Below are 23,687 nucleotides of genomic sequence, written 5' to 3'. Positions count from 1 at the left end.
TTCCCTGCTAATTATATGTACTGTTAGATCGATACCACCTCACCGTAAGTTCCTTAGTATCCAATTTCAACACACCTCACCGACCGAGCATAGGCGAACCTCTATCGCCGCCTCTGACATATCTAATGCTGAATCAACACGCCATATCCTCGATAACACCCCCAGCCTAAACCCGTACAGTGGGCGCTCCATGCCAACCACTGGTCAGAACTCGACGACGGGTCTCTCTTTAACCATTAACTATGTCCCATCCAAGTTTTCTGGGACCATTCTCAGGCGCAAAACGACTGCCAAGATGCCAAAACTTGGTGGGGGCGTCGAAGCATTCCGGAGTGGTGAATCCCGGATGCCTGGACAAACCTTTGGCAACGAAAATAGAATTTCCATGTTCGGAGGGAAATTGCAAGTAGCGAACAAGTACAGGTGGAACAAGTTCAAATGGGTGCTCTTTTTCTCCAACCTCTGTGTACGGCCTTCATTCATTATTCAAGTTTTTCTTAACTATCACTCATTCCCACATCTACTACAGCTGACTACCTATGCCCTTGTCTCCCTTGTTGCCTGTCTACTGACTTGGTTTGACGTGTGGCAACACGCCGACGTGATGCGTGTTGGTAATCGTCCTGAACTCATCGTATCCACCATTGGTGCCACCATCGGTGTTCTGACATCTATCATAGGATGGGCTGGTATCCTCCTTAACAATCGCTCGTTTCTCGCTGTTTACACCTTCATGACTTGGATTACCTTCGCATTCCTCATTACTCCGGGCTATATCACGTTCCGCCGGAGCGAATACAACCTCGAGGGTAAAATTAACTCTCAGTGGTCAAAAACACTTGGTGCCGAGGGCCGACTTAGGATTCAGAATCAGCTTGAATGCTGTGGTTATTTTAGCCCATTTGTAGAGGCCACTGTCAGCCAGACTTGTTACGCTAGGAGCTTGTTACCTGGGTGTAAATTGCGATATCTAACATTCGAACGCAATATTATGAGGAAGTGGTATCACGCTTCGCTCGGGCTGGCACCATTGCATATCCTTGTCATGATTGCGGTCCTGTTGTGCTCGAATCACGTCACATATCGCTTTGGAAAGGGCATGATGCCTGAAGCATACCGTTTGGACTTGAATAGCATGGCCGTTATCATGGAAAACTATGCAAAGTACGCCTTCCTAGTTCTCTCCACGTCGAAATACTTCCTGACTTCTCCTTTGTTCAGTCAGTTGGCGGAAGAATATGGAGCAGAAGCTGCTTCAGAGATTCTCAAGCGATCTCGATCAAACCTCAATCTCAGCGAGATACCTTCCAATCCATTTGAGAACCCTCCACCTACACCAAATCTTGACGATTCAAAATACCAATCAGCTACTAAGAAGGGGCGAGAACCCTTCTAGCGACATCCCTTTGCCCACCTCTTGTTCGTTGTTGCCACAACGTCAATCTTTCTTGGTTCCGTTTCATCTTGACACTGTTGTTTTAATGCGCCCCTTTCTATCCTCGTAATTATGTTCCCTACGCCTAGCTGTAAGTACAATGTTGCTCTCGTTGCTCGTCTGTACCGACATATTTATACCCATCCAAAATTGTATACCATTTACGTCCGACGTGCACGCAATCTCAATGGTGGATCCATGAGGCCCTAGGCCAGACTTGGTCAACTGCCCACCTCGATCACGTCAAGAACCCCCGACAAAATTTGAACCAATCACGCGATCTGACTGTAACGTTCTTTGGCTGGCAGGATGCGTTGCCTTGATAGTGTTCTGCATTTCGCTAACGGAAACGGTCAAATTCAACCAAGATAATTGAGAAATGATGGGAGACACACCAGGAGGAAACAAGTTACAGACTTTTGCATATCATTAATCGAGAGTCGATTGTTAAAATGTCCAAAATCTACACCATCGTGGACTTGCATCACGGGCTGAAATGAGCTTGAAGAATATTTATTGAGGAACTTTACTAGTTCCTCCGAAGAAGGTGAGGATCGTGACAGGTGGAAGGACCAGTGTCGCCACCACTTCAGAGTAGACAGATGTCGACGAAGAGATTCACGATGCCAAGCAGCGGCATATGGTAGGCCATCGTCCAACACCGAATCTGACATACATTTATCAATGTACCTCAACAGGAGCAATGTTATTTCGGTGTGCACTTCGCACCCGATGAAATATTTTCCAGAGCGGGAGGGGTCAGAGAAGAACTCTTCAAAAAGGTCAGGATAGCTCTCCATGCCAACTTCAAATAGCTTTCCAAGACAACCACGTAGAGGAATGAGGGACTTGGGCTCCCCACTGCTTTCAACGGGAATCTCGAATAACATGGCGAGAGCTTGAGTCATGGCATACACGGCGAGATGTGCCGACAAATCCGCTAATATCGCAATCCATTTGATGAGAAGATCAGGTGAAGGAGACTGATCCACAATGGAAATAATTTCGCGGTCAAAGAGAAAGCGATAACTGAGATAGAGTGAGGGACAAATGTCTTGGATATTCTAGGCAACGAGGTGAATGTCAGAATAGTATAGTACAGTAAATGGGAGCCTCACATGTTTCTTCAACCATAACAGCATCAGTGCTTGAACATCTGGCTTGCCCAACCAATGACGCATGTTACGCTGCGATTCATCCATTCTGTCAAGCGCGGTTTCAGCGCTTGCATATTGAGTGAAAAAATCTAAAAGTCCTAGGGTAGGTGCAGCCTCTTGAAGATGGGTATACCAAGAGTTCAAGGCATATTGGCATACTTCAGCTGTACAAATATTTTTAGAATCGATGTCAGGACTATACAGGAAAGAACTTACTTCGGCCGGTGCCTTCAACATCGGTACCAGGAGTTAGGACACGAAAACACATTTGTGTAATGTCGGCATGCACATTCTTTGTGTCCAAAAAGTAGTCTCCTGATCGTGAGCGATCCGCGATAAAGTCGATTAGCGATGCGTGGGTTATCCGAATGGGATTTCCAACATCATTCAGATCATTGGGGACGTCAACAATTGAATGGACATCGTATAGCAAAGATTCAAGCCTCCCAGGTGGGAGATTAAGGAGGTGCTGAACCAGAGGTGGAGAAGCGGACTTCTTATCTGTTATACACAATAACAGACCAATAATGCGCAAGGTACCGCCGTCCCTCTCGCTCGTTGGTTTCAGAATTTCTCGATATAGCGCATCCAGATCTGCAAAGGGTGACTGATCGCAAGCTGTGTTGATACCAAGAATGGTTTTGAGCCTGTCGGGAGGGTAATGCCGGCGGTCATCAATGAACTTTATGACTGTTGACGGATAGATGAAATGCCCTGAAGCCTTTCCCATGATAGTTTCGATGTCTTTGTCAGCTGGCCATGTTGTAGGGAGGCGACGTTCCTGGGCAATGCGTTTAAATTCAGACCGGAGATATTTGGAAACATCATTGTTAGATTCGCTATCTTCAATAAGTGGAATGTTTCGAGATAATTTGAGGAGCTTGTCGTGGTTGAAGGCATCTCGGATGTGGGGTTCGGGTCGGCTGGCTACGAGGAAGCAGAAGGGAAGCCTATGCCGGCTGACTGCTGTGCAAATAACATCTATAATGCCACATTGTTTGTCGTCACCATCACACTCGTCCAACCCGTCGATAATGATAACCTTTCTAGGATCGGATCCCTTTGAAACCTGCAATAGAGGTTCGATCACAAGCTTTGAAAACTGTGCGTTGACAGCGCGCGAGAAGATCAACGGGTCATTGTGTACAACGTTTTCAATGATTGGCTTAGTTTTTTCAATGCTTTGCGTGAGCTGGTATGAGATGGTAGCCACCAAATGTTTATCAGAGTTTCGATCAGATGTTCTCCGAGAGAAAAAGAAACTGGAGGCCAGTCTTGCGACCGCAGGCTCTCCGCACTTTTCCGCGATAGTCTGAGCTATTGCAGACTTCCCCGCTCCAGCAGGGCCGTATAGCCAGAGAATAGGAGGCGAACTACCCTTAGACGTATCGTCGGTAATCCATGACATGATATTTCGTAGGATTGCCTCCCGAGTATTGGGGTGGCATTTGGGAGGCGGAAAGCGCTCCTCTGCATCGTGAAACGCACTTGCAGCAATGGCTTTGGCAAGCAGCTCAAATCCTGTATGGATGTTGGTTAAAATACGGGTGCTCAGGTGCTTGTGGCGCACCTGATTGGCCGCCTCCATGAGAAATATGAGCATTTCCATGTACGTTGTAAAGATGACCGCCACTAATGTCCACATTGCGTGAATCATTCAACATAGCAGAGTGAAAAGGGAATTATTAGTCGGATAACGATGAATGTTGAGGAGAAAGGGCGCAAGCGCCTATCCTGAGCATCGCCTTGTGCTCGAAATAGTCTGACTGCCATGAGGTGGTACTTAGGTGAAGGGTCGAAGTTGTTATATTTTGTTGTAGCTTGTTTACTAAAGGCTTCCCACCCTTTCTGGACGCACCCTCCCTTGGGTCTTAATTCAATCTTAATTTTACTGTCGTCGTTGCCGATGAATTACGATGCTCAGGAGGCAGCCTTAGGGTTGCTAGGCCTATGCCCGAACAATTTATCTCCTCTTGTCACCACCCCCACCATCCCAGCAAAGAGGAAGCAAGGTCCCAACAGCACCATTATCATTCGGGACGACAGCAACGATAACAGCAACAACAAGAAGGACAACTCTCAAGAGGACATACGCTGCATCTGCGGTTTCACATACGACGACGGGTTTTCTATTGCATGCGACGACTGTTCGAGATGGTGCCATGCAGCTTGCTTTGACATTGTGGAAGGAGAAGTGCCAGAGGAGTGGTTCTGTTGGGAATGTTTTCCGAGGCCGGTGGACAGCGAGCGCGCAGCCAAATTTCAAAGGGAACGGCTCAAGGGGTTGCAGGTTGGTCCTGAGAAGAAGCAGCGGAGGCAGAGCGTCGCTGCCATTGACGGTGGCAAGCGGAAGCGAAGGTTGTCAATGGTACAGCAACCCCAGCAGCAGCCTGTTGTACCCAACGAGGACGAGCACATTGACATTGACGAACCTTGGACGCATTCCTACGTTCACATTACCCAAGATGTTGTTCCAGAGGATACCTGCATTAAACTTCGACGTCAAGCCCACCATTGGCGAGGTATAACTGCCATCTCAGATACTCCCCTTCAACCTGTTTGTCTCCCGCATAACTCTCCCTCTCCGCCTCCCACGATTATCAAACCAATTTCATCCCCGACCAACGTCCGTCCTCCGTCCTACGCTGTGCACACCACCTTTCCAATCCCCTCATCTCAGCTTATAACGCCATACACCTCATGTATCACGCCCTCTTCCTTATATTTATCGGATTCTCTCAACTCCTACGCTCATTTGGGCATGCCAAAACCTTTTGTGCACCTTTTAGGACCTCCTCTGGATATCGCACTGGACTCACGCATAGCAGGGGACAGGAGTCGCTTTGTTCGCAACGGCTGTAGGCCGAATGCTGTCCTCCGTCCAGTGCTGTGTGGCCAACCGCAAGAGTCAGAGACACTTACGTTCGGGGTGTTTTCGCTAAGGGACCTCAAAGCTAACGAAGAGGTGGTGCTTGGATGGGAATGGGATGACGGGAATGCGGTCCATGCATTACCTGCGCTCATTGAAACTCCCGGCATGTTCCCGTGAGTTTTCCCCCAGTTCACTATGAAGCAGGCTAGTTAATTTCTGTCAATAGCTTGCACGACGTCGATCACCTTCGAAACCAGATGTCCAACATCCTTCATGCCCTCTCGTCAACATTTACAACCTGCGCGTGCGGCGCTCGAGCAAAGGATTGCATCTTGACGCAAATGGCAGCCTTTGTCGATAACGAGGTTCCCTCCGGTCCTGAACGCGTCGATCTAGGACCATTAGTGGGCAGAAGACGTGGATTTAGGACGAGGGAGAAGATACCTTTTAGTGGTGGGATGGGTGGTGTAGAAATGGTGTCAGAAACCGAAGACGAGGAGCAAGAAGGATCACCAATATCCTTGCCAAGCTTTGTATTATCACCAGCGTCTTCGAGCTCAAAGAAGGGGAAGGGTAAAGCAACATCATTGGACGCTGAGGAGGATGTCGTTCGAGGGAGGAGTGGGGTGAATTATCACCAAAGCAATCGAAATCGCAAAGGTCGTGCTCTACTCACCCTCGTAACTGTCAAGACTCATCCACTCAATTATAGATCGTCGGTCACGTCACATTAGCCCCCATCATTCGCCCTCACATCCCCAGCTTGAACTACCAACGAAGCACCCCTCTGGACTGGCGACAGAGCTCAGGCCTCCGGATACCATGCAGGTGGACGACCAAGAGCTGACGGAAGACAAGATGCCCCCCAAGATGCGGAAGAAATGGATCCATCGCGAGTTTGAGTCACTTAAGGAGGCAAATGGGCGTGTCCATTTGCCGGAATCAATGAGCATCGACAGCTCGAAGAATCCACAGGGCGTTGGGTTGGGTATCCATATCGATAGCGAAGGCACGTATATGTATATGTATATCCTACAGACGTGATATAGCTGACAATATCTCAAGATGTTGATGTCGAAATGCCACCGCCACCAATGCCTGCTTCTCTAGACCCGACAACTATGTCATCACTGACAAAGTCATTCGCAGTGCATCGAAATCATCCGCCGCAACACCAATCAAATGCAGAATCTTCTGGTCATCTCCCGCCCTCCACGTCCCCTACAACGAGCTTTGCAAAACTCTCATTACTCTCTCCAATGGTGACCGGTTCGATTTCGCAGGCGCAAAAGTTTCAGTTCCAACAGGCTCAAGGGATTGATCACTTCGGCCCAGATGGATGTCAGAAGGATCTCGAGGATGACCGGGATGTTGAGCGAGGACAACTGTCAAATGGTCAGGTGAAGCCCTCATCACCTCCACATGAGCAACAGAAATATCTTGACCAACATCCTTCTCTACCTCGACAACAAACCCCTTCGCCTCGTCAAAGCAATCAATGTTTATCACGGTCTGGGCACCCCTCCCCTCTTCAACCCCCATCGCATGCACCAGCAGTACAACTTCTGGGTTCTCCAACCCAAAACTGGAGGCCGTTCCGGAGGCTCGCGAGCCCTGCGAGTCACGATCCATCACCGTCTTCAGTCGCCTGGCAAGCGTTAGCTCAGTGCGATTACGTAACCTCATCCCCAACATCCCCGAACACAACACTTCCACTCTCATGCATGCGACATGAAGTATCTCCTCCGCCTGCCCAACTCAGCGTACGTTTGGGTGGGACCGAACACCAGGATGAGGAAGAGGTAAGCCATCTTGAGCTAGGTGAAGATTCTTCAGAGGAGGTGGATCATGACGCGGACGACGGTGACGATAATCTTACCTTGGCGTACCCATCTGCGCCAGAGATCAACACTGAAGGTTCAATGTCTACACCATCACTAGTGCATTCTCTCGCAGAGCCAGGCCCAACTGAGCTGCTGCCAGGTTCTAAGTCTTCAGCTACTTCTAGCTGGATTCACAGACCTATCTCCTCTGCACCAGATTCCATAGCGTCCACGCCTCCTGCTGGAGTGTCTAACGGATATTCGAGGCGTGAAGGTGTCCCTCCAGCACCGCTCTCACCCGAGATCTCCGAACGGTCACTCAGGCCGCTGTCTGGGCCGGTCGTGGATACACCGTCAGTTCAGGCCTCAAATGTAGTAAGTATGTCGGAGGAGGGAGGGGGCTCCGCGAGAATTTCAAGGACCTCGGAGGATGTGCATATGGCGTCACAAGAAGAAGAATCTGCAGCTCAAGTGCAAGTCCAGAAATCTCAACCGCCTGCTTCTTGGTCACCTCTGCCCCGGCTGGCCTCACTTTCACCACCTGCTGATGCACGCGAACCGACGCCTCCTCCTACAGCGCGTTCGCCAACTCATTCACCAACGCCACAGCCGCCACCAGCGCCGAAAGTCAAAATGTCCTTGAAGGACTTTGCGCTGCGGAAGAAGAAACAGCGGGAGGAGGAGATGCTCACAAAGTGTACACAAGCGTCTCCTGTGACCGAAAATCTGAGTCTTGTGTCAGACGGTGAGGAGATTGCTGGTAAAGAGGATCCTGAGGAGGTGGGCGGAGTTGAGGAGGTAATTGCGGTGTTTGAAGATCCGTCTTCAGAAAACTGTGGCAGTAGCGAAGTGGAGAAGGATAGTGGGCCGGATGAAAAGCCAGCAGCTGAGTTAAAGGGCGTTGGGACCTTGAAAGAGGAAGAAATCCGTCCAGCAACCAACGTTGGAGGCGCCTTGCCTCTCGCCAATGGCGTGCACAGCAATCTCCCCTCACCGCCATCTTGTCTCCCCTCACCGCCATCACGTCTCCCAACGAAACCCCCAATGTCGCTCCCCTCTCGCCCTCAGCTTGCGGCCTCGCCTGGTACTCGAGAGGCAAAACAGGAGCTTATCGAGCCTCGAATCGCATCTGTCCAGCCCCATCATCCCAACGGGAGACCTTTCTCCCTCATTGACCGACTCAAGGGACCTCTTTCCTTTCAACCACTTTTCCCCCACAAGACACTACCTCGACGTCCGTCACGCGAGGATGATGAGATCGGCGAAACCTCCCCTTCTCCAGCTACACATGAGCAACCCAAGCCCGTGTATGTTCCTCGCTCAGTCTCTCCTCCAAAGCAACCACGAGCACTTATGGGATATCCGTATAATAACCGTCCGACGCCATCACCCATATCTTCGACCCCACCCGTGTTCCGCAATCCGCCGCCCACGGGACCTAGAGCGCTGAGGAACTCAATGCCTCCGCGCCAGCTCGCTGTTTCACCGCCGAATATTCCCCGGGGACCTTCAGCTGATCGCGATCGCGTTGACTGGGATCAACGACGGTCGCATTCCAGTCGGAATGGGCATAACGGTTGGTGTCGATAAGCTTGTTACTCTTCATTTTTTTCCCTTTGATGTTTTTTATTCTTCTCTTATTCCCTCTGGTATCTGGGACTCGCACTGTAGGACGTGTTAATTTTATCAGCACAGGCATTTTTATGGTAGTAAGCACAATAACTTGAAAGACGTAGAGTACAACAGAACTACACGGTGCGCTGAGGAAATCGAATATCAATAATTTAAACGTGAGTAGGACAGACTGATGGAAGGAGGGAAGGAGAACGTCTACATCGTTGTAACGATAAGCATATACGCATGAAATGCGTTAATCATCGCTGCCGCTGGCCTGAGGTTCCTCGTCATCCTCCACGGCCTCTTCCTCCTCCGACACCTTACTCGACTTGGGTGCGGTCTTCTTCGTCCTTGGTTTGGCGGGTGCTTTCTCTTTGGGAGCCTTGGGCTCCTTAGGCTTGCGGGGCTTGGACTCCTGTCCCCGGTTAGGGTTTTCTGGAGCGTCTTTCCACATGAGCGCGATCTGAAGGATTTCAATCAGCGGAGGAACGGAGATGATAGCAGAAATGAAGCATATATGCGTGGTAGACGTATGTATGCGTGCGCAGTCAATGTTGAATGTGCACGCACCTGGGTCATGGCCTCCTTCGCTCTTCCTGGATTAGCCTCATTCCACTTTTTCATGTGTTCTTTGCAAAAGATTTGGTAGGCTGTCGGCTCGCGCTTGGGTTTATCAACTATGTTACGGATGAGCGGGCGTGATGGGGGGAATTGTTCACAAGCCAACCTTTTGCGCGGGTCTTTGTGTTGGCAGCCTTTGTCGCAGCTTTGGTCTTTGTCTCTGAGGGATGGTGAGGAGGCTATAGGATGAGGAAATGGGGGACTGACCTGTAGCTGTCTTTGCCATGATGGTGGTTGAGATGAAAATGCAACGCGTCTCACACGGACGCGTTTGTTGACGCGCACGTGGTATGGTCCGTGCATATGCAACACGTGAAATGGCATTCCAGACAGCTAAATTAGTAAATACAAGACCCGCCTCGCCTCGCTTCGCTTCGGCCCATAAGGCTTGTGTATACGTATAAATGTCGCTTATGTAACAGCTTTAATGCAGCTGGCAGTATTAATGTCGTGGATTTTGTCCCAGAAAACTGTTTTCTGGAATTGTTACGCTCTACCGTCAGATGCTCTCTGTGATTCACACCAGGATCTCCTGAAAAGTCACATTTTCTGTACTGGTCTCACCAGCACGCAAACGGATCGCTGCGTGGTTTCGGTTTCGAATTCTTGACAAAGCGGTATAAAGCTGGCCATGCGAAAATACAGGCTGGGTAAGCTCGACACCGATGATGTCCAAAGTCAGGCCTTGACAGCTGTTAAATGTTGTTGCATATGCGATTGCCAGTGGAAACTGGCGGCGGAGCAATGTGTAACCAGAAGAAAGCTCGGTGGAGAATGTTATCCGTGGTATGAGAATCTCCTCGTCGCCCCCATCAATGGTATCTGAACTGTGGAGTAGCTTTACAGTGATCAGCCGGGATCCTGTGTCAGTGACGACCACTCTTATGTTCTTCACGAGTCCTCGGTCTAATGACAGGTTTCTTAGCAAGCGATAAACACCACCCTTCTTGATTGTGAGAGCATGTTTTGGGAGACCGGGGGGAGTGTTTTTTTCAACATAATCTAGCACACTATCGGGGGGTATGAGGCCTGCATCATCGACTTCCTTCAGTGAGTCGGCTGCTAAATATGTCTGTGTCTGGCCAATGAATGCCCGCAGAATAGCATCATTGTACATGTCAACTTGAGCATTTGTTGGTGCAAGAATTGCTCGCTGCAGACAGTGGTGAGGGTGGAGTAGGATATCTGATGGGTAAACAAAGTCGATGAGGTCCTGAGCTGTGTACACGATCCGTAAACCATTCAGAGGTATGTTGGGACCTGCTCCATCGCCAATTGCATTGACGAAATTTGAAAATCCAGGATCTTCTGCATTTCGGATTGGTTCTGTAAGTCGCATAATATTAAACGAAGGCCAGAGGGGGGACGATTTCAATGAAGCATCAACAACCTGAATTCTTGTTCCTCGCCGAATAACAGGGCAAGTTTGTCGAAAATCTCCCAGAAGAATGACAATCTTTCCACCGAAAAGTTCATCGTTTCCCATGACTCGACGGGAGATATCTTCGACACACGAAAACACAGCACGATTCGCCATTGGAGCCTCATCCCAGCCGATAACAACAGTGTGTTCAATAAGTTCTGCGCGGCTATCGTTGTCTTTGATTGACGATATCAACATTTCATTTCTCTCATTGACGGGCACCTAGTAGGGTAAGTGAGGCATAAACTTGAGGTTGCTAAATATGTTTACCTTAAATGTAGCATGTGTCGTTCTCCCGCCAGGATACAGTTGTGCAGCGAATGCAGATGTCGCTGTTGGTAACACAATTTTGCCCATCGATCGAATCTTATCACAGATTGCCTTCACGACAGTTGTTTTCCCTGTACCAGCTTTTCCATCAACGAAGAGGTAATCTGCACAGTCATTAGCGACAGCTGCCATGACACGGTCATAAATCGCGCGTTGGCCTTGATTGAATCTTACGACAGCTGCATCCGCTCTCTCCCCCAGCTCTTCTTGATTTCGGCCCCAGCGCTGCATTTCGTGTATGAGCTCTCGCATGTGGTGTTCTGGATTGGGGAGTCCATATGAACCTAGTGTTTTGCCATATTCCTCAAGGTGATGGTCGATTTCTTCCAAAGCCAGATTGAATCCTAATGTTTCGACTCCATTATTCTGCAGGATAAGATCCAGGGCAAGACTCTGCCTGAAGTCTTCCCACATCTGTATTGGTGCGGCGATGCAGTCGTTGACGAGCAGATGAACAAATAAAATGCGGATTTGTCGGGGGGTATGTAGGGTCTCGATAGCTTCCTGCATTGCATACTGAGCTTCGTTTTGATCAGCAAACAGCCCAAGTTGAATTGCAGCATCTTGAAAAGTTTGACACACCACACCATTGACTGTTCGGGCATCTGTAAAAGATTCGACAGGTCGGTGCCGCAAGATTGTTCGTAAGTAGAACAGTTCCCCTTGTGAAGGCCGTATTGACTGAATCCGGCTTATATGAGAATGCGATAACGACCTAAGAATGGCATGTTTTCTTGGGTACTGGAAAGGGTTTTGATGCTCGAGAAAGTAAGCTGGATGGCCAACCTTATCTGGAGAGAAAGGAGCTAATCGAAAGAGGCTATAGTATTCGGTGTAGGTTAGTTCGGCGAAGCTTCTCCACGAGGTCCCAATTTGAAAGTGGCCTTCAGGTCGAAGAAAATAGCGATGAAGTAGGGAAAGTGAGCTTTCAGAACCGGCAGTGCGTTGATATTGTCGATGATTTGTTGCGTTTTCTAGATGAATTGGAAGAGATGTAACGGCAGGTTCTTTTTTGGTCACATGGAAACCGAGAATTCTCCATGCAGCTTCACCTGCTGAAAGATAGCGTGCATTCCAGTATTCCTCAATCTCGTCGACAGCAGCACCATCCTGTTCGGGCCCAATATAATACTTTGCTTTATCGGGGCCTATGGTTGGGGATTATGAAGATATCATATATAAAGAAATAGTGCGTCATACCTTTGTGGATATACTTGAAGAGATATTGAAAAATGTGTGAAGTATTAGAAACTTCAAAGTTGATGTGACACTGAAATTTTTTCAAGAGCGGTAGACAGTATGGAACGACCCATCTATCATCATCATGTCGCCTCCGATAATGAATTCGACCCTCATTATCAATGGTTGTTGTACACTGAAGCGAATGAGGATATCCAAAGCGGCAGAATCGGTGACCGTCCTTTTCTCGCTGGCAATATTTAGAAAGTGTGTCTTCTTCGCGTGGGTGATGATGTAACATGAATTTTCTGACCAATGTAGCATCTTCTCGACAGGCGGGGACCTCAGCTGAGACGACGAGATCAATGTCGTCTGGCATCGTACAGTCGTTAGCGAACTTCACGAGGATGTGGGCATGTGGCAACCCTCTCTTCTGAAACTCAACACAGTGGATCACATAGACCTGTCGTCCAGCATTTGTAAACATGGACCGGATCGCCTGCTGTAGTAAGGTGAGTTTTCGTTTGAATACTCGCACCACGATGACAGGGATGTCTGCGAAGGACTGCCCAGGGAGCAATCGGCTTGTGATCTCTGGCCAATCTGGGTTGCAAGTCATCGTCACGAAGAATGTTGGATTGCCACATGATGCTGCAATAGCAAGGGAATCGGCAATTTGCTCGGATGCCCAGCGATTTGAACCAAGGAAGGATGAGGGTAAGTAAACATTTTCGCTGTAATTGAGATCATCAACACCCATCAAAGCAGCATCTTCTCTTCGCAGGCGGACCTGGTTCGCTCGGATATAGTTTAGTCTTGTTTCAAGATCACGGGTGAACATATCGACGATGTACTCATTTGTCAAACGACCAAAGATTTGGAACCGAGGCTCGCGTAACAGCCGAGCACGGTAGTGCCACATCTGTGTGGTTGGACAGTCAGCTGTAGGATCAGATGGTGTACATCGTGGCGAATGTCTCTTCGGCTGCCAACTATTCCCCAACCAAGAGTCGCATTTGGGAAGAGAAGAGGATATGCGAGTGGTTCCCACAATCTACTGATAGTAGGAATGGATTGGAAGGTGCCGCCTGTACGTGAAATTGTCAACCGACGACTTTTGATTTGAGACTGAGTGGTGTTATCATAGCTCATGATGGCAGCTATTTCAGCTGTTGATCCAGTATCATCGAGGATGAGGTGAGCATGGGGACATTCATGTGAATCGAGTGCACTGAGGTTGTGGAGAGCTGTGACAAAGGGATTGACACGAAGGAGCGCATCACGAAAGGCACATTTCCATACTTCGGGCAATGCAGATGCCCAATCCGAATTTTGATGTGGGGCGGTATTCATCATGAACCCATCATGTAACAGCCATCGAACAGCTGAATTTTGATGAGTAGGTCGTATTCGATGGTAAATTTTCCCTTGAATTGCGACAAAACCAGGTGGGCCGGCAATATCAGGAAATGCATGTGTCGTTTCAAGAGAGGCGAATGAAAATATCAGGTTGAGTAAACGGGATTTCTGTGAGATGTCAGGATGATTAATGAACGCATTATATTCTTCAGGAAGTGGGGGAAGGGGTTGAACTTCATTGAATTTAGATCCCCGTGGACCACAACAAAAACCTGGGGATTCGCCTGTAAGTAGGACAACATCGCAGGTCGGGCATTTGTGGACATGTCCATGGCGAATCTCTCCCCACTGCAGTCGAGGTGTGGAAATGGGACCAATCGTCCAGAGGGCTGACATTTTGTAGAAGGTGCGAGTCGTAGAACAAAATGCTAATTAGCTATGGCTCACCCGCACACCAACATATGAAATTCTTCAATATGATTACAACTGGTAATGCTACGTAGAATTTGATTGAATACATGATACAGAGTTCTTATTCAGAATTAGTCGAGATCAGTGGTATACATGAGAGGGGGGGGGATCTTGTGAAAATATCGTGAGCACGTCATTCGTCACCTGAAGGTTTTTTCACTTACATCAAAATCAAAATCATCCCATAGAACAATTGATTTCTCGTCGTTCATGCCATTAAATCTGGAGATGTTGGCATGTCAGAAAGACTTCATAAAATGTTAATTGTTTCTGACAGGAAGACAATGTCATGATCATGGTATTTCTTGACGAATAAATTAGTGAATGTTTCGTATAGTAGGAAACACCATACCTTTTCAGTATGCTCCTGCGATGATGGGAAAGAGTTAACGGTAGAGTTGACATTGAATAAATGGGCAAAAAGTGTCGAGACGAATTTGAATGCTGTTAAGAAGATTAGAGAGATAGGTTGATACCATAAGAATAATTGACGACATACCCGATGATAGGATTGTAAACATGGTTGAAGACCAGGGGCTGAAGTGAGGGAAACTTGGTGTATCGCTTGAAAGTGACACGAAAGTATCAAAATAGATATGACGAACATAAGAAAACTGAAAGGCCCGGAATACAACATCTGAGACAAATCTTGGCTGCTTATTCGACGATGAGGAAGCTTTTCCGCATGACTGATCAGAAGGTCCAAGTATGAATAGAATAATTATGGTCACCTTCAATTTATTACAACGAGATCCGAAGCAAATGCTACAAAATCAGGAGAATCAAAAGGGGAGTACAAAATATGATATTTTGGCTGGTTAAATTTGGCCTTGAGTAAGTCTTCTGCATAACTGGTTAGAAAATTGAACCATGAATAAAATAATGAAGGTCACCTTGCTCTTCCAATAAGATCCGAAACAAAATCAAGTGAGACACTTTGCCCCGGCACACTTGTGATTGGATGGAGAGAATGTGAAAACCGATGGCAGTCGGATCTTGATTCAGCACACACATGTGCCATGTTGAAAACAAAAGCGAGCCGATGGTCAAAGAAAAGGACACCATAAACAGAAGTGTGAGTGAAACAATAGGTCAGAGCGAGGAGTTGAAATCGTCGATAGTCACCCTCGCGAATGTAGATGTCCATAAACCGGAGAATGAGAAAGGCGAGGGTTAGGGAATGAAATGGGGGTAAACAATCCACGGAGAATATGACAGCGAAAGGAGAGCGGTAGAGGTGTCGTTGAAGAATAAATGGAGTTTCAACCCAAACAAAGATGGGCTGTGAAGAGGTGACATTTTGAACGGCATCATATTGAATGTCGGTCCGATGTATGGCTGTGTTGGGCTGCAGGAAAGATGAGATACGAAATAAAGTCATAAACATTGGAACACACTGTAATCAAAGCAGCCAAAGAAGCCAATGACGCGGCAATGCCAATATCCCAAACATTATTCACTGTTGAGATTATTTCGTGACGAGCAGATGGTGGTAAAACAATAATGTCAGGGGTTTGAGTATAGAGGTTGATGACTTCAAAGGGAAGATCAGAGATCGGCATGAGAAATGAAAACAATGGGAAACCTCTTCGTGGTAAGTGTAGCAAAAATAAGCAATGAATGAAAGTGCAGGAAGTCATCGAAGATGAGAAATACATCGACCACTCACAACTTTATATACAGCCATGTGGGTTGTGTTATTTAGAAAGACAATTAACGTCAATAAAGATGTAAGCAACACAAAAAGAAACAGATAAAATCGAGTTACTAAGTATACGACAGATATCTGATAGAAAAATGTGAGAGTCAGTCGAATAATAATGTAGATTGATAAGACACATACCGAACATTTTCATCAAGGTCATCGAGGACTTTACGAGATAAGAGAGGAACAACATGAGCCGAAGGTAGAAATGTGACAGGACACCCCTGATAACGTTGAACAGGGGAACCATTCGAATTGCAGTGTGCATTAACATAGGTGGCTCGGAACTTGCGATCGAAAAGGATGAGTGCATACGTCCCTTGAGGTCCGAGAACAAAGGCAAGTGAAACAACACGAAATCGAGTATGGCTCTGACTGAAGTGGCTATTGACGAAGGTCAACAGTGCCCAAGCAAAGTCGAGGGAGTGGAATGGTTCGATGCTTGGAATAAACATTGAGACAGCATAAGCTGCATTGGGAAAGGGACTGTAATCGGAGAAGACCTGTGAAATATTCTTCCAGACAAAGATCACATTGGTATGTCGCATCTGAAGAATGCCGTCAATGAAGTTGTCTGTGTGATAGACATTGGATTTGGGCTGGCAGTTGATCAAGCTGATGTCGATAAAATACCAAAAAAATACATACTGTGATTAGTTGAGCTAAAGCTGAAAGGGACGGATGGAGATTATCACTGCTGATCTCATTTAGAATACGAAGAATAGCATTGTGGGTTTGAGAGGGAGATTTGTCCGAGCACAAAGAATAGGGTGGATCTTCAATAGTATGAGTGGTGGAAGAACATGGAGAGCGTAAAAAAGCATTACCCCCAACAGCTGCATGATCAGCGAAAAAGAGGGAGAAGGTGGAGGAGCTATCCATAGATGTGTGGAACGAGCATGAAGGGGCAGATTTTGCTCTACATCGGCTCGGTGGACAGTGCAGACTCCACCTCTGTCTGGTGACCAAGATCGACGCGAAGATTCAATCGAGGGGAACCTAAACAGGGATGCGAGTTGGATGGAACCTGCCATTTGAATTCATAATCGACATTTAAAAAAAATCATGATCCGGGTATTGTCAGAACAAAAGAACCATGACGGTACGACATAAGGAGGCAATTGTTTATTTATGTCGTGCACTTGTTTTGTTTCAGCCCAAGTAACGAACCACAGAGAATTGTAAGTACTAAAACAATTTCACCATTGCTTATTTACATATCGTACAATCAAGTAAAGTACAGTTAATTGGAGATGAAGATAGATAACGAATGATCAAAATTTTGCCTTTTTCTTTCCTTTTGCCTTTGATGATTGCGAAGCAACAGGGGGAAGAGACTCGTCTGCTTCGAAATCGTCGATGGTGCTGAGGGGTGAAGGTGCAGCTCCAGAATCAGGGTGCATGTTGATATCGACGGGGGGCACAGACTGAAGGCGAACCGACATCCTGATAGGTCATGATGTGAGCTGTAATACAAATATATTTTGAAAAATAAGCTCACGACGACGAAGCACCATAATTGGGCATAGTCAATGCTCTGAGAAATATGTCAAACGTGGAATGTAACCTCAAGAGAAAAAAATGTACGATGACGAAGCAGGGTTACCGAGGGGAACCTGCATGCTGTGTGATCAGAATGTTAGCTGTAATTTGTATGTGCAAAATTACAGGTACATACAGAGGCAAAGCATCCTTATTGAGAGGAACAGAGATGCTGAGTATTTCGAATGTGAGTTGGGGTAGGAGTGATGGAAAAAGATGAACGTACAGAGTCGCCGAGGACGCATTGATTGATGGAACCGACATGCTCAAAGGTCATGTGAATTGAGGTATTGATGAACGACCAAGAAAGAACATACGATGATGAAGCACTAACAGGTGGAATGGAATTTCTATGCGAAAAATTAATCCCAAGTAATGGAAAATGGGCAAAAAACGTACATGGTAATTTTGCTGGCCGTTGATGGTGATGCAATAGCCTGGAACTTTCTTTTCCTCGTTGGAGTGGAAATCGTAGATTGATCTGGGCTTGACAGAGGCACGAGGCTGAGGATAATTGACTCCACATTGACACGGAGATGGCCATTGGGAAGGACGGAGTGACAGATGCCAAAGTATTGGACACACGCCTGAGGAAGCGGGGCGGGTGTATTGGTCCATCGAGGAGCATCGCCATCGTAGGCACAGCTTGAAGGAAAGTATATTAGTCAAGAAAAAAGGAAGAATCAAAGAACGAACATAACATAAGAATTTCTAGATGATTCACGAACATATTCGGTGTGAGAAACGGGGAAAATCTTCGTGTTGGTGTTGGTTAAGGTTTCGGATTTTGAAGGAACATGACCAACACCGAAGATCCAAGGGTAGGGACAGTCAGGAAGAGACTCCTCGTAACTCTCGCTGGAGTAGTGTTTGGAAGTCCGGTCTCGTGACTGGAAAAAGACCATAACCAGACCGGACCAAGACCGCAAAAGACCGGACCTGCGGTTACGGTCTTTTATTTTTGAAATGTAAAGACCGCAAAAAGACCGGTTAACGTGAACCGGTCTTGACCGGTTTGGACCGGTTTTTTGTAGCCCCTTAAATACCCTTTAAAACGCACCCAAGAACGTACGATTTGGTAAAAAAACGAGAGAGATATGAATTAAAATGTAAATTACTTTTGGGAATAATAGATGTACCAGACTTATTTTATAGAAGCACCAATACCTAACGGGATTTAACGTTCTTGGGCTCGTTTTGAAGCTATTAGAGATGTTAATAAATTTACCGATTCATAATTTTAAAATATTGGCCTAAAGACCGGTCATAAACCGGTTAAAACTGATGCAGACCGAAACTGGTCTATAGACCGCAAAAAACCGCGGTCTGTGGTCTTTTTGCGGTCCGGTCTGGTCTTTTGACTTCTGGGGAAAAGGCAGACCGGTTACGGTTACGGTTAACGCCCCTGGGCATCAAAAAACCGGACCGAACTGGACTTTCAAACACTACGCTGGAGGGGTCACCAGGGCAGATGGCCAAGTGTAGGACATCGAGGAAAGTGGTGTCGTTGGGAGGAATATAAGCCTTTGCGATAACAAAAGCAATGGTGTTGTCAGGATGAACGACGTCGTTGATTGGGCTGTAGATGCGAAGGTCCGCAGGAAGTATGTTGCCTGTAGAGGTCTGGATGGTGGTGGAATAGTAACAATACCAAGTTCTGGACTTAGCACCAGGCTTTGTGATCGCAAGGCGTCTGCCCGAAGCGAGCGCGAAAAAACCTATGATAAGAAGGGAAGACATGGGCGATGAATAGATGGGGAAAGCGAATAGATAGAAACTCACATGCGCACCATATAAAGTTCGAGGAAGAGAACAACAGAGGGAAGTAAGACAGTTTAGGAAAGGTAGCCACCAAACAATAGATTTAGATTCGGAACATAGAAACAGAGGAAACTTGATATAAACGAGCTACTCAGAGAGCACGAACGAAAGGAACCAAGAGAGAGCCAAGCCTGCGCTCGGCAGCTTTGGCTTCCGGACCCAGAAATGGAGGGGAGGCAAACATGTACAGACGAAAGCCGGGGATTACTTTAAAATAAGAGTAATTTGAGTGTGCTTGTATGCGCTATCAATGCGCTATGTGCGAGGTTTATATAATCGATTCCCTCTAAACCATCATTTTTGGATACTTTTTGCCGTCCCTGTCGCTTTTTTCGGGCATCGGGCACATCTACGGGCCTTTCGTTGTGAATATTCTCCTGCCTGTTGCCTTTCTGACCACAGAAAAAGTGTAGTCGACTGCACTGGTTTTGCACAGCGTGCATATATGCGTGATAGGCGCTTGGCGGATAGCTTGGCAGGTACAAGTTTGTTTTCTATTTTTATATTATTCTCACGCATCAAATGATCGACAGATATAAAAGAGTGGATGGATTGGTTGTCACGTCTCTCTTTAACATTTCTTTCGCCATTATACATACTACTATGTACTATTCAAAATCACTATCCTTTCTTGCCCTCGCGGCAGTCCACTCTTTCACATCCGCCCTCGCAGCGGAACAACCCACCATTACTCCAGCACCTACCCCTACCATAGCTAAACGTCAGGTTGCGGGTGGCTCGGGAACTCCCATTCTCTCAACATTACGCTACGATTACACTGCCCTTCCTTACCAGGTCTACCCATACGCCGTTCTAAGAGGTCCTCAGTATGGCTTCAACCAATGTAATTCCACCACCCTTGGCCCAAACTCCAACTGCCAGACTTTGGTCTTCAACGGTCCCGTGCGTTCCCATTATATTGTTTTTCGACGCGTCCTTACCTTTGTTATCAGGATGATTTCTGTCTCTGGGGATCTCCAGACTCGAACGGTCTCATTGGTAACGTTGAGGCTAAAGTCGTCGCCTACTGCACAAAGCCATACCACGGCACCCGTCTCATCCCCCCCGGCGCTATCACTGGCATCCAAGTTCGTTGCTCGCATTTTTTTTTGTTCCGCCCTCCGCGATTTAACCTTTACAAAATAAATAGTGGACAAAAACTCCCGGATACATTCAAGCCGTGGGTTACATCAAGAACCAGGGCTTAGGTCTTGACCCAACAGATCAGGGTGGAGAGCTTGACCCACACGGTGCCGATCTCCAAGGAAACCCTCTGGGCGGTGTTGTTTACTCGAACGGTACCACTGACTCGGATGGTCACACTTTGACGCAGGTGTTCAACTGGAATACGTATGTAAAACATTTTCTTTCATGATAAAATTGACGCTGACCCTTGAACAGTTTCGTTGGCGGTAACAAGTTCTGCTTCAAGGCATGCTACAACTCGAAGACTTCCCCCGACTACTGCGAGAACCGATACGATCTGATTGGCTGTGACTATAACATGCCCTCTGCTGCACAGGACGGTCAGTTCACCTCGTGCGATGGTGATGTTCAGGATGTTGCAGGTGTTTATACCAGCGCTGGACAAAGTAAGGATTTCATTTCTTGTGTCGCAATCTCCACACTAACTCTTCATGGCGCGCACAGCCCTCACCTGGCAGATGCCCGACCCATTGAACACCCCCCCTCCTTACCAACCCCGTGTCCCCGCGTCGTCCAACTGCAAGACTTACCAGTCTACGGATCTTTTCATTGCAGGAAGCGCAACTGTAATAATCCAACATCTTCATCTCTTAACTACGCTAATTTTCTCTCTCTTAGTTTGCCTCCGCCACCTCCTCTGCCACAGGATCTGTCAAGCCAACAGGCACCGCTTCTGGTTCTGGTGCCTCGGGCTCAAAGTCAGGCAGCGGCGCTGCTGCGTCAAGCACAAGCAAGTCCTCTGGTGCTATGGGCATGACCGTGTCGATGGGTGGGTTGGCTGGCGTTTTGGCACTTGGAGTCTTGGCTCTTTAAGTCTGCATAATGCTTGACTGATTGATGTTGATGATACCTTCATTGATACCACGTAGTAGGGCTGAACTTAATTATATCCCCCCCCTCCACGAGATCCTCCTTTGTAGGGCTGGTGTTTTGGACTTTTGAGAGGTGTATACTGTATTATCAGTATAACGGTATGTCAGCTAAATGCAAAACCGTAGACACCTCCCGAAAATTTCTGGTGTCCGCCTTGCTTTGTGCAAACAACCGCATTTGGCTCAAGTTTAGCTCAATTGGAGCGTGGAGCACTCCATTACATGACATATACTTGCATTGGTGGAGGACTTGCGTCATTCGTGCCCGCTTCCTTCCTCAAATGGTTGTTTGCACAAAGCGAGGCGGAGCCAAGAAATTTCTGCAAGGTGTCTAGGGTTTTGCATTCAGCTGGAACGGAAACTTCAAACACCAATGACATTTTTATGGTTGTACAAGCAGAAGATAAGTATCAAGTACACGTATAAGTAGATATACCACTAGACCATCTGCAACACAGCCATCCGTCTAAACGTTAAGAGATAAACAATTATGTGAGCGCGAAATCCAACAGACAGGAAATGTAACTGGCGTGAATCAAAGTCGAAGTTCCAAGAAATTTTTGAAAGGGGTAATAATCAGTGGACGAGGAAGGGGATACGCAACCACCGTTGCTACGAGGGGTAATAATCATCGTCCCATGATTCTAAAAAAAAAGTGGAGTCAGCGGTGAATCATTGGCAGATCAGCGGCGAATCACAAGCGACCGCAATCGAGAGCAGACCGCAGAAAAACTCAAAACTCACCTTCCGTAATACTTCTCCAAGCAAGATATAAAACACCAACGGCTGCCGTCTCGAGCAAGGTAGCAATGAACGAACCGTCAACCTTTGCTGATGATCCCTACGAACCAACACGATAAGAAAAAATAAAATAGCAGCCAACAACAGCACGCACCTTGCAAATCACCTTATTCAACAAGAACCAAGCCAGCTGGCTCAATACGAAGAGGGCGGCACTCAAGATGTAATACACCATCGGCCTTGTCTCGTTCAGCACCCGCAGAACGATGTAGGCCATCAGAATGAGATATATGACGGCACATGCGCCTGGCCATATGCTCGTCAGTACGAATAAAGGTATAGAATGGAGCGATTCCGGTGGAGAGGAAAGGCCGCCGATGGCGGTTGTTATTCCGAGGGCAACATCGAGAGAGATGTAGGTTGTCACGGCAAAGAATATGACTGTGAATATGTAGTAGGGCTGTAACGCGTCTATCAGAGCAACAATCGAATAAAAGAGATGGACCATACAATCAGACTGCTCAACGTGCCGTCTTCAACGACTTGTGTTGCGACGATGGCGTTGGCCAGCAACGCCCAGAAGAGGCCTGCAACGACGCCTGCGTGAATAGCAGTGAGAACAACCAGGGCCGTTGACCCTTGTTCAAGCAGCGATCCCGTTGTCAAGAGTTGTAAAGGGAGAGTGAGGAGGTATAGACCGAGAAATGCGCGGAGTTCGACCCGGCCTGAAGAAAGAAAGAAAAAAGGATGAGCCTTTGAGAGTTGATGAGGACGACGCAACGCACCGACGGCTGCTTTACGACGGTTGCATATGTAGATGAGGAAGGCAGTAAAGAAGACGCTGGCCCCACAGACAGCGATATTGGCGACATTGGAGATGGAACCGTTGTGCCCCAGTCTCTGTATGCCACACTGGGGATTGATTCCAACAGGGGCCGACGCGGGGTCTGACGATACACCGGTGAGCGTCGATGGTGAGCCCCGCAGCAACTAAAAATGACGGCAAGTTGAGAGAACAATGGTTCGATACAGGGGTACGGACACATACCTGGCGGTAGAAGAGGTTACACCATGGATAGCTGGGGGTATCGGCGCAAAGAGACTGGAAGTCTCCAAAGTGTATCATTTGTGTCGTGCTCTGAGATCGTTGTTGTGGTCGTCGTCGTCGTAAGCGATGGTGGGAAGCTTCAATCAATGGGTTGCAATCAAAAGCTCGGTTCCAATTTGGGATCAATTTGATCAACGGGACAACGTTGGATCAATGAGGACTCAGCATTATGATATCAACAAAACACCATGTTGCAAAAACGTGGCGTACATCTGAAGTATAATCTAAATCCCCTCCAACTCCTCCTCCGCTGCCTGGCAAAATTCAAGGAACGATCCAGTCCAACTGAATTCCCTCTTGTTTTCGCAGGATTGAGAGCATCCGATTGGAGGCGTACAGGGGCCCATAGATTCTAATGACGAGTTGCCGTATTCATCGTCTTCATACTGATCAACGTCTTTGAGA

The 23,687-nt window shown here is 47.4% G+C and overlaps 8 protein-coding genes across 8 annotated transcripts; 2 read left to right on the top strand and 6 right to left on the bottom strand.

Moving 5' to 3' along the window:
- Positions 1–88: 88 nt before the first annotated feature.
- On the top strand, positions 89–1,603 carry LbTsp2-D (tetraspanin Tsp2 family). The gene is made up of 2 exons (XM_001881324.1): positions 89–1,164; positions 1,222–1,603. The coding sequence occupies exons 1-2, from the start codon at positions 191–193 to the stop codon at positions 1,394–1,396; spliced, it is 1,149 nt and encodes a 382-aa protein (XP_001881359.1). The 5' UTR covers positions 89–190; the 3' UTR covers positions 1,397–1,603.
- A 2,895-nt stretch (positions 1,604–4,498) lies between these two features.
- Positions 4,499–8,877, top strand: SDG16209 (SET-domain and PHD finger containing protein; the record flags this gene model as incomplete). The annotated part of the gene is made up of 4 exons (XM_001881323.1): positions 4,499–5,637; positions 5,691–6,090; positions 6,227–6,452; positions 6,530–8,877. 4 exons carry the CDS (start codon positions 4,499–4,501, stop codon positions 8,875–8,877), a joined length of 4,113 nt encoding a protein of 1,370 aa, XP_001881358.1.
- Positions 8,878–9,157: 280 nt separating this feature from the next.
- Positions 9,158–9,751, bottom strand: LACBIDRAFT_297819 (uncharacterized protein; the record flags this gene model as incomplete). The annotated part of the gene is made up of 4 exons (XM_001881152.1): positions 9,158–9,367; positions 9,475–9,581; positions 9,632–9,685; positions 9,733–9,751. The coding sequence occupies 4 exons, from the start codon at positions 9,749–9,751 to the stop codon at positions 9,158–9,160; spliced, it is 390 nt and encodes a 129-aa protein (XP_001881187.1).
- Positions 9,752–14,537: 4,786 nt separating this feature from the next.
- LACBIDRAFT_297817 (uncharacterized protein) lies at positions 14,538–14,808 on the bottom strand (the record flags this gene model as incomplete). Its single annotated transcript, XM_001881151.1, has 3 exons — positions 14,538–14,591; positions 14,640–14,731; positions 14,787–14,808. The coding sequence occupies 3 exons, from the start codon at positions 14,806–14,808 to the stop codon at positions 14,538–14,540; spliced, it is 168 nt and encodes a 55-aa protein (XP_001881186.1).
- A 297-nt stretch (positions 14,809–15,105) lies between these two features.
- LACBIDRAFT_297816 (uncharacterized protein) lies at positions 15,106–16,152 on the bottom strand (the record flags this gene model as incomplete). Its single annotated transcript, XM_001881150.1, has 5 exons — positions 15,106–15,130; positions 15,181–15,635; positions 15,685–15,821; positions 16,056–16,073; positions 16,131–16,152. The coding sequence occupies 5 exons, from the start codon at positions 16,150–16,152 to the stop codon at positions 15,106–15,108; spliced, it is 657 nt and encodes a 218-aa protein (XP_001881185.1).
- Positions 16,153–17,266: 1,114 nt separating this feature from the next.
- Positions 17,267–18,439, bottom strand: LACBIDRAFT_327404 (uncharacterized protein; the record flags this gene model as incomplete). The annotated part of the gene is made up of 6 exons (XM_001881149.1): positions 17,267–17,438; positions 17,494–17,529; positions 17,580–17,608; positions 17,761–17,884; positions 17,934–18,179; positions 18,231–18,439. The coding sequence occupies 6 exons, from the start codon at positions 18,437–18,439 to the stop codon at positions 17,267–17,269; spliced, it is 816 nt and encodes a 271-aa protein (XP_001881184.1).
- A 203-nt stretch (positions 18,440–18,642) lies between these two features.
- LACBIDRAFT_297814 (uncharacterized protein) lies at positions 18,643–19,274 on the bottom strand (the record flags this gene model as incomplete). The annotated part of the gene is made up of 1 exon (XM_001881148.1): positions 18,643–19,274. The coding sequence occupies one exon, from the start codon at positions 19,272–19,274 to the stop codon at positions 18,837–18,839; it is 438 nt and encodes a 145-aa protein (XP_001881183.1). The 3' UTR covers positions 18,643–18,836.
- A 2,892-nt stretch (positions 19,275–22,166) lies between these two features.
- LACBIDRAFT_250182 (uncharacterized protein) lies at positions 22,167–23,071 on the bottom strand (the record flags this gene model as incomplete). The annotated part of the gene is made up of 4 exons (XM_001881147.1): positions 22,167–22,274; positions 22,329–22,634; positions 22,685–22,899; positions 22,960–23,071. Coding segments are annotated over 4 exons (741 nt in total), but the record flags the coding sequence as incomplete, so codon positions are not given.
- Between the last annotated feature and the right edge of the window lie 616 nt (positions 23,072–23,687).

The sequence above is a fragment of the Laccaria bicolor genome, genomic scaffold (assembly GCF_000143565.1).
Source record: "Laccaria bicolor S238N-H82 LACBIscaffold_12 genomic scaffold, whole genome shotgun sequence".
NCBI lineage: Eukaryota > Fungi > Basidiomycota > Agaricomycetes > Agaricales > Hydnangiaceae > Laccaria > Laccaria bicolor.
The sequence above is the reverse complement of the archived record's forward strand: the minus strand, read 5'-3'. Positions and strand labels throughout refer to the sequence as shown.

Bases quoted from the DNA above. Each gene is read 5' to 3' on its own strand.
- LbTsp2-D (XM_001881324.1), top strand. From the start codon at position 191: ATGCCAACCACTGGTCAGAACTCGACGACGGGTCTCTCTTTAACCATT. The intron at 1,165-1,221 runs GTACGCCTTCCT...TCCTTTGTTCAG, and splicing joins ATCATGGAAAACTATGCAAA to TCAGTTGGCGGAAGAATATG.